The sequence below is a fragment of the Argentina silus genome (genome assembly GCF_951799395.1).
Source record: "Argentina silus genome assembly, chromosome: 19".
Classification (NCBI taxonomy): Eukaryota; Metazoa; Chordata; class Actinopteri; order Argentiniformes; family Argentinidae; genus Argentina; species Argentina silus.
Genome location: NC_139673.1, coordinates 16,095,136 through 16,104,476, shown reverse-complemented (window position 1 = coordinate 16,104,476; position 9,341 = coordinate 16,095,136). Strand labels below are relative to the sequence as shown.

Here is a 9,341-nt window from a genome sequence, read left to right as displayed (position 1 = left end):
CATTTTAGCAGAGGGTGAACAATAACTATAATAGCATCAAAAATACCCCCCCTCTTATTATTGTGTCTGGTCATTGCATTCAGGGTTCTTAAGTTTCAGGCCCCCCCTTTGTGTGTGTGTGTAGGTATCAGGTGAGTGTTTGTACCTTGATGTAGTTCTCCAGGCCGTGAAGCTGGAGGACTTTGAGTCTCTCTCGGTAGACAAATGGAGAGACATCATCCTCACTGCCAGTAGGGGGCAGCAGGGCATTGGAGGCAGCAGGGGCAGGGACCTGTTCACCTCTCAAAGGGACACCTGCTAGGGGCAACAGCAGCTTTGAGAGAGTGCATGGCTCTGGACGTACGTGTGTAACTCTGCATTTGTAATTGTTATTGACACCTGTGTTGGAGAGTGTGTGTGTGTGTGTACCTGTACTGAGTGTCCGGGCCTTGCCTCCCCTCTCTGCAGTCAGAGTGTTGAGGCTGCGATGTATGAAGGACTGGAAGGTGGTGGACAGCTTATTCAGGTAGGGGGACAGGTCTACCGCTGGGTGCCTCTGGAGGTATTCCCACAGCTTTGTCAGACCCTGCACACACACAAACACACCATTAGAGACACATGCACGCGCGCACGCACACACCTAGATTCTCAGGGCCTCACCTCTTTTCTGTTCTCCTTGGCTGTGATCTTCTTGAAGATCTCCACCAGCACATCTGTAGCTTTCGACTTGGGAACCTTAGCGAGAGAGAAAGAAAGAAAAGAAAGATGTTCTAATACATCCACAGACTGCAGGTGTTGGGAATGGAAATACAGCTACTAGAACAGTTCATGCTGTTAAGAGTATATGTTGTGTGTACCGTGGGTCCGTGTGCATCTCGGCCGGAGACCGTCGAGGACTTCAGAAACCTCTTCAGGTGAGACTCCAGCTCCGACTCACTCCTGTTCTCAATCAGGGACAGGTGCTCCATGATCTACACACACACGTCATTTTCACGACACAGCCTCTAAACAAATGCAGTGGCATGGAATGACAAGGCCCAGAAAAGGCAGAGGGTAAGCTCCTGTGCTGTGTGTGTACTGACCGTGGGCCCTGCGAGGCAGCACAGTTGGTGGACCACGGTATTGAGTGTGCGGTGAGGCATGTCATGTTGCTGGCTCTGCCTCTCTCTGGGGAGGACCTTCATGAAGTTGTGGATGTACAGCAGGATCCTGTCCAGGTTCAGACCATCTACCGTATCTGGCAGGAACTTGATCATCCTCCAGATGCACTGCACACACAGCACACAACATCAGTGAGGTTTGACACACGCACACACACCAAACTGTTGCGTCTCCTCAGAAAGGTTGTTGAGGTACCTTCATGACGAGGTCAGAGAACATAGGAGAGCCATTGGAGGACAGGAGGGTCTCCTGCAGCAGCACCAGCAGAGCACTGGGGAGGAAGAGGAAGATGGTGGACAAATCCGCTAAACATAACTGCCCAGTAGACTGTGGGTTTGACTGATCAGTCTCCTCAAGCCATCAATTCAAAAAAACTACAGAGAATATATGGAGAACGGTTATCCCTTTTCAATGTGTACAAGAGTACCAGAGTAGGTTGGTGGTGGTTTAAGCTCTCTCCCACTGAAACACACAGTCTGGTCTGACCCCTCTCCCCACCCTTACCTGAGCATGTTGGTCTGGTCGGCCTTCTCCAGCACACGTCCGAGCAGCAGGTTGACTGAGCAGATGAGCTGCTGCCCCTCCATCAGGGTGTCCACCCTGGGGTCCAGCAGCACAGTGACCAGACCCTGCACCACCTCCTTCAGCACCCGCATGCATGCCTCCTGGGCCAGCCGCTCCACGTTGAACAACTGGGGCAGGAGGACAGAGGGGTCACATTGGCGGCAGGACGACAGAGGGTCACATTTGCCGCCTGTGTGATCACACAAACTATTTCATCTACCCTCTACTGCCTGCTCTACTCACTGTGACCATGTTTTTGATGATGTAGCTGGAGAGTTTGAGGATGTCCTCCCCGGGCAGCCGCTGGTCGGCCATGTGAGTGCTGTGGGCCAGGCGCAGCTGCAGTGAGGCGAAGATCAGGAACTGGTCGATGTGGCCAATCATGACCTCCACCCTGGCCTCCTGGTGAAGGACCTCATTTATCTGCAGGGTGGAGGAGAGGAGGGGTATCATTCAACAGTTGGTTAAGGAAGTGTACGTGTATTACGAGTGTGAACACGCACACGTGCGCGCTCACATTATGTGTGTGTGTGTACCTGTGTGAGCGCTTGGATGCTGGTGTTAATATCTCCAGAGGCGATCTGGGAGATGACCAGCTTGATGGTGGAGCTGGCGTGGTGCTCTTCAAAGTGAGCAGAAACTGGGCGGAGCCTGGAGAGGAAATACATTAATCACTGAGACATGAAGACAGATGTACACCGAGACGGTGGGTAGGTGAGTATATATAAAAACAAACAAATAAATAAAAAGTGTTACTTGAGTTCTGGGATGCTGATGGGCTCCATCAGGTCGTCGTCTAAGTGGAACTGGACCAGGTCCAGCATCTCAGGCCAAGGCTCCAGGTCGTTCTCTAGCAGGTCCATGTCCAGTTTGGAGTATGCAGCAGGGGCTGCAGCAGCAGAGGGCTGGGTCTGGGACTGGGTCAGGGCGTTCTGGAGATGGATCTGACTGGAGGGACGGAGGGAGGGGTGGAGAGAGAAGGTGAATGAGAGAGAGAGAGAGAGGGAGACTGTGTGATAAATGTTGGTCATTAATTGGTGTAAGAGATGGGAGGGGTAGAATCTGGATGAAAAATTAACCACCAACATGCAGAAGTACAAAGGCCACAACTCTTCAATTGAGCCACAGAGCCTCCGACAGTAATACACCCAGTGAGAGACAGACAGACCGGTGTGTTGCTGTGGGTTAGCTCGCTACGAATGTCAACCCAGACTTGTTTTCAGAAGCACACAGTGGTTGCGTACCTGAGTTTGGTAGGGGGCTGCCCATCGTGGGACGGTTTGTGCAGTACACCGGCGTCGGGGTGTGAGGGAGGGGCTCTGTGGGGCTTCTCCTCCCCCTGTTTGGAGGGAGGGGCGGAGGCTGCGGTCTTCTTGGAGCACTTTATCCTTTCCTCCAACATACTCATGTCCTTCTCTGACAGCTGGAGGAGGGAAACACAGCTTCGTTGGGATGTGACACAGATACTGCGGCATCAACACACTTTGATGATATATGGAGCAAACAACTGTTGTATGTTTGTGTGTGTGTGTGGGGGGGGGGGGCTTACATAGCCGATGAGTTTGTAGACCTGCTCGCCGCACAAGTTGTAGACCGCCACCACAGTGTTGAGGGCGGCGTTGCGGACCGACGTGTCCCGGTCACCGATGTGCACGGCGATCTCTTTGAGCGCCTTGGCAGCGGTGGGCTGGCAGACGTTCATCCCGTACAGCTTGATCAGACAGCCCAGCTCCTCTAGGCACTCTAGAGGGAGAGGAGAGGGGGGGGGGGGGGATGAGAGGATAGAGTGATGGAGAGAACACAACATCTTTTTTTCCTCTCAGTTTGAGGGGGGAAGACACGCTAGCTGGACCAGCTCAGATATGTTCTGTTCACATTGTCCGTTCCAGCACTGTCTCAGCAACTATGGTGGATGCGTAACCAGGCCAACCCAGTGCAGCACAGCACAGCTCAGTTTGGCTCTGTAGTGTGAATCAGGCCGTAGCTTGTTGGGCTCTCTCACCGGCTCTTTGTCTGGAGTTTTTGGACTTGGTTCCATCCATGAGGAGAGGGAAGACCCTGCTGGCGGGGTAAACCATACACAGCATGGCCATGATGGCCCGCACGTCCTTCCCCACCATGTCCTTAGACTCCCCCACCTGCAGGGGGTGACAGAGTGCACACAGCTACATCATCAGGATGGGGGGATATCAGGGAGAGCAAGACACTTTGGACTACAGGGCCCTGTTGTGTGGTCTATTCTAGGTGGCGGAGTGGGGGGTGAGTCAGATGGCCCCTGTGCACATGGGGGTGTCTCCATGGAGGATCAGGACGGGGCGCCTGTGACACTGCAACCAGCGCCCCGACTGATGGTGCAACTCATCACTCTCACACCCCATCATCTCCACAACATTACCGTGTCTGCTGGATTTCACCTTTCTTTAAATCAGTGACTGATTTATAATTATAATATGTGATTTAGACATATGAAACCAGCTACAAGTACTCTGGCCAATCAATCAAACAATCAATGAAGTACAAGGAATATAATCAAGTAGAACACTAGCAAACACTGCAGCACTCCCGAACAAAGATCAGAGAGACCTCATACAAAACCACAAATGTAACTAATCAATAATGTAAAATCACATACAATACATTTTACATGCAGTAGTCCTCAACAAATGTATTGAGATCCACATATCTGCTTGTGGTACTGATTCTTATAGAAAGTCTTACTTGTGATGATTTTGATGTATATCTGATTCACTTAAAATAATAAGTACATTTGTCTCAAGTATGTTGCTCTGGATAAGAGTGTCTGCTAAAATGACTGAACTGTAAAGATGTATGGCCATGAGGAGCCACAAACCTTGAGGATGAGGTAGGGGATGAAGGATGTGGCTTCGTGCTCATTCAGGTGGTAGTCCAGCTGGATGAGGGCACGGAAGAGCAGCTTGAGGTATTCTAGGGACTTCATTAGAATGCTGGTGTTGGTGTAGAAGAAACGTAGCGTGAACCACTTCAGGACCAGGTCCAGACAGGCCACTGTAGCGTCACGCTCCTCCTCCAGACGCTAGCCAGAGGACGAGAGATTGTGTTTAGAGTTTGATGTGGTGCTAGAAGTGGTGTGTGTGTGTGTGTATGCATGCATGTCTGGGGGGGTGAGTCAGATGGCCCCTGTGCACATGGGGGTGTCTCCATGGAGGGTCAGGACGGGGCGCCTGTGCCACTGCAACCAGCACCCCGACTGATGGTGCAACTCATCACTCTCACACCCCATCATCTCTACTACATCTCCATCTCGTCTGACCGTCGATAGCTGTAGTGTTGGAAGTCAGCCCCTGTGTGTGTGTATAGTCTCACCTCGATCATGGCGTTGATGGCTTTGACATGGTGCTGTAAGTCGCGGTGGAAGAGTTCCTCCTGCAGCCATTTGGCCACGCAGGGAGCCATCTGCACCTTCAGCTGGTCTATGTACTCATCACGAGGGGACGGGAAGTTCCACTTCAGAACCTGCCACACACAAGTGAGTGTTGTAAAAAGATCGAATGGAGCAGCTGTTTAAATGCTTCAGAAGCGGCAATATGATCCGCATTGTCATGAACACTACCATGACATCATTACCTTCAAGGTCTTCTCATCCTTGATGCGCTGCTCTTTGCCGTTGGGCACCAGGGTGAAGATGGGGCCGGACTTATCCTCCTCCTCTTTACCCTTACCTGAGGGCTTCTTCACAGCTGCACCCTAGAGGAGGGAGGGGGGAGAAACATAGCTCAGAAGGCATCAAACCTGAGGGGTGCGGGTGGAACCCACATTTGGCTCTGTTCCAGGGAGAAGAAGTCAACCAAACAATTGAAATGTGCACCAGAGTGAGTGAGTGCACCAGAAAACCAATCAGTGATGGGCTGTGAAAAGGGATGGGAGAACATGAAGGGCATACAGGAAGCAGTGACACACAAACACAAGAACATGTGATGTGTGATCCCTCAGAGTGGACTTCCTGTCAGGCCAAAGCCAGCATGGGGTATGTGCTGCTTGCCCAGCTTCCCCCTGGACAGACCTTTAGCAGGACCAGCTCCACCCCCCCTTCTCTAGACTGGAGTTTAGACTCCCACTGGAGAGGTTGAGCTCCTGGGAGATCCGCTGGCCATACAAACACACCAGGTGAGCTCTTTTGCCATTTACCTCAGGGGATGCCAGTGGAGGTAGAAATCGGAGGACAGGCTCATGGTAATGTATTCCATGCATTACCATGAGCCTGTCATCCGATTTCTACCACCAGAGGTTTACCTGATCACATTGTCAACAATACATTCTATGTTGGTCGAAGGACTTCACAACATGATCAGTTTTTAGCAGACAGTTAAACCATCCAGGATGTTAGACAGATCGGTCCGGACCCACCTTCTCTTTGGCTGCAGCTCCTGGCTTGGCCTTCTTGGGCTCAGAACCTGCAGAGTCGTCACTGACAGACTGGGCTTTGTTTGGCGCTGTGGTGGGGAGGAGAGAGAAAACATGAGGCAATGATACAATGCTTTGACGATGTAGATGGTGAAATATTCAGAGGTATTTTTATTGTGTACTGTATGTGTGGGGGGTGAGTCAGATGGCCCCTGTGCACATGGGGGTGTCCCCATGGAGGTTCAGGACGGGGCGCCTGTGCCACTGCAACCAGCACCCCGACTGAGTGCAACTCATCACTCCCACACCCCACCAATCTGTATTCACTACACGGAGTCTTGCTCTTTGTCCATTGGACAGGCTGGTTTGATACCATTCCTCATTCCATGCATTATAATGGGCCCTTCCTCTGATTTCTACATCCACCAACTTCCCCTGATGTGAACATACCTGCGGAGGCCTTGGCTGTGGGGCCGCTGGCTGCAGAGGGCTTGGCAGCAGCTACTTTGGCGGGAGCAGCAGGCTTGGAAGGCATCACAGCTCTGGCCTTCTCTAGCAGGGCTACCACCTGGTCCTTAGAGCTAGGCTACACACAGTAGAGACGAGATATGGATTAATTTAATTTCACAAAAGTGGCTACTGCAAGCTGTGGTGACATACTGTGGAGTGGATAAGTTGGATAGAGCTGTATTCTGCAATCCACAAACTAGGGTCAGTATTTTGACTTCTGACAACAGACACATTGAAAACCACACATTTACTACCTTAAAACACAGTACACAGCTCAACAATAAGACCTTTACTGCAGCCTCAATAAAACAAGGGCAGAGACATTGGTCAAACATTTGCATCTCAAAAGTCTTTCCTGGTGCCCTCTCTCCTCAAAACCCACTGGAGGAGAAGATCAGAGGGGAGGAACCTCAGAAGTTCTCAGAGTTTTGAGAAGGAGGCGAGGCTAGAGGACGTGAGGAAAGACATTTGAGATGTGGTCATTGTGGCGGTGGTGTGGTTGTAGGAGGTCCCTCCCCCGTACCTTCAGTTTGCCGGCAGCCTTGTTCATCTTGTCGTAGCCCAGGTGCATCATGAAGATGGGCAGGGCTTCCTGGGCTCTCTTCCTCACGTCCGCGTTGCGGTCCTCCAGGCAGGTGTAGAGGGGCACCATGCACAGCTGCAGGTCCGATGGCACTGCCCGCATGGTGGGCAGATGCTGCGCCAGCCAACTCAGCACCTGGGAGGGGGGAGATGGGATTGAATTGGGGTCCGACACGTGGAGGAGAATGTTCTGTGTTGTGCTCACAACATAGAACATCCAGGGGGGGGGGAAGTAATTTAATGACAAGATACAGGTGTAAGAAGTAGGATTGGCAACAGATTATTCAGTAGGAGCCTTGTGAACAAACACACCTCCTGCCTGATGAAAGGGTTCTCTCTCTTCAGCTCTTGACACAGATCTTTTCCCTGTAGCCACTCCTTCATGCCCGTCTGCTCCACCCACGCATTCAGAGTCGCCAGGGCCGCAGCACGCAGAGTGTTCTAAGGAAGAGACAGATCCATGAAACCTACGTGTGTGTGAGACAGTTGAAGTAGTAGTGTGTCAGATGAAGGTTGGGTGCTATAGCTCTTAGGGTCACTGAGGCACACAAACCCCCTGACCACAATAAGGTGGCAATCCCTCAGGGGGAAAACTGAAAAATAAAAAGTAAAATAAAATATCCTTCATCCAGATTTTAACAACCAACAACATAACTGGATGGTCTAATTCTCAAATACATTTGAACCTAAAGGAAAGACTTTTCACTATAATCAATATTTACAAAACTGAAAGGTAGTCTTATGAAAAAAATAAAATAAACAAGCATCACAAGTGCTCAAACTAATTTGTCCAACACAACAGATACAGAGCAGAACATATAACACACATAACTTTTTTCTTTTTTGGGGTTTTTATTTATTTATTAGCAACTTAATAACTAAAATCTCCTCCTTTCTCTCCATCTCACTATTTTTTCTCTCCACTCCACTCTACAACTCCACTCTACAACACCAGTCTCCTGTTTCCCTTTGCAAAAACTCTCACAAATTCATCCATATCCAAGTTACTTGTTATGGACTTCTCATGGGCCAAGATCACCAAATGTCTCTTTTGCTTGTGTAGCATGGTGCGACGATAGGGGGTTAGGGGGGGTGAGTCAGAGGCAGATGCAGTATAATGGTAAGGGATTGCTCCCGTTTATTCATACAGACACTGGGTAAATCTGTTCGGTGGCTTTCCAGCCTAGTCAAAAGTTACTCTCCACGCTCTCTCTCTCCCGTGTCGCCGTTCCCAGCTCACCTACTGAAATGGCAGAAGCACACACATGTTAAGCACTCGCCAACGAGACTTTATTTGCAACAGGTGTGCAACAAGCCTCGCCGACACAACCCCGGCCACGGTCCTGTAGCTCCCTCTACAGGCCGAACGCTGCATGTCCCCCCACATACCGCCCGACACAGGCCGGGGACCCGACGGCCGACAACCTACTCCCCCCCCCCCTGCACGGGAGAGGAAGTCTGCCACGACCATCTGCGCCCCCGGTCTGTGCACGACCGAAAAGTTGAAGGGCTGCAATGCGAGATACCACCGGGTGATCCTCGCGTTCACATCCTTCATGCGGTGGAGCCACTGGAGGGGGGGCATGGTCGGAGTAGAGGGTGAAAGCGCGACCCAGCAGGTAGTAGTGGAGGGTGCCGACCGCCCACTTGATGGCCAGGCACTCCTTCTCCACGGTGCTGTACCGGCCCTCCCTCTCCGACAGCTTGCGGCTCAGGTACAGCACCGGTCGGTCAGCCCCGCACGTCCTTCCTCACCACGTCCTTAGACTCCCCCACCTGCAGGGGGCGACAGAGTGCACAGCTACATCATCAGGATGGGGGGATATCAGGGAGAGCAAGACACTTTGGACTACAGGGCCCTGTTGTGTGGTCTATTCTAGGTGGCGGAATGGGGGGTGAGTCAGATGGCCCCTGTGCACATGGGGGGTGTCTCCATGGAGGATCAGGACGGGGCGCCTGTGACACTGCAACCAGCGCCCCGACTGATGGTGCAACTCATCACTCTCACACCCCATCATCTCCACAACATTACCGTGTCTGCTGGATTTCACCTTTCTTTAAATCAGTGACTGATTTATAATTATAATATGTGATTTAGACATATGAAACCAGCTACAAGTACTCTGGCAAATCAATCAAACAATCAATGAATGAAAGGAATA

At 51.3% G+C, this 9,341-nt stretch overlaps 1 protein-coding gene across 1 annotated transcript; it reads right to left on the bottom strand.

Moving 5' to 3' along the window:
- Positions 1–983: 983 nt before the first annotated feature.
- On the bottom strand, positions 984–8,245 carry LOC310819859 (cytoskeleton-associated protein 5-like; the record flags this gene model as incomplete). Its single annotated transcript, XM_083691269.1, has 17 exons — positions 984–1,247; positions 1,336–1,411; positions 1,645–1,832; positions 1,948–2,127; positions 2,241–2,355; positions 2,461–2,648; positions 3,038–3,127; positions 3,254–3,447; positions 3,707–3,842; positions 4,556–4,759; positions 5,050–5,199; positions 5,311–5,430; positions 6,091–6,176; positions 6,538–6,673; positions 7,121–7,315; positions 7,492–7,620; positions 8,165–8,245. The coding sequence occupies 17 exons, from the start codon at positions 8,243–8,245 to the stop codon at positions 984–986; spliced, it is 2,532 nt and encodes an 843-aa protein (XP_083547395.1).
- Between the last annotated feature and the right edge of the window lie 1,096 nt (positions 8,246–9,341).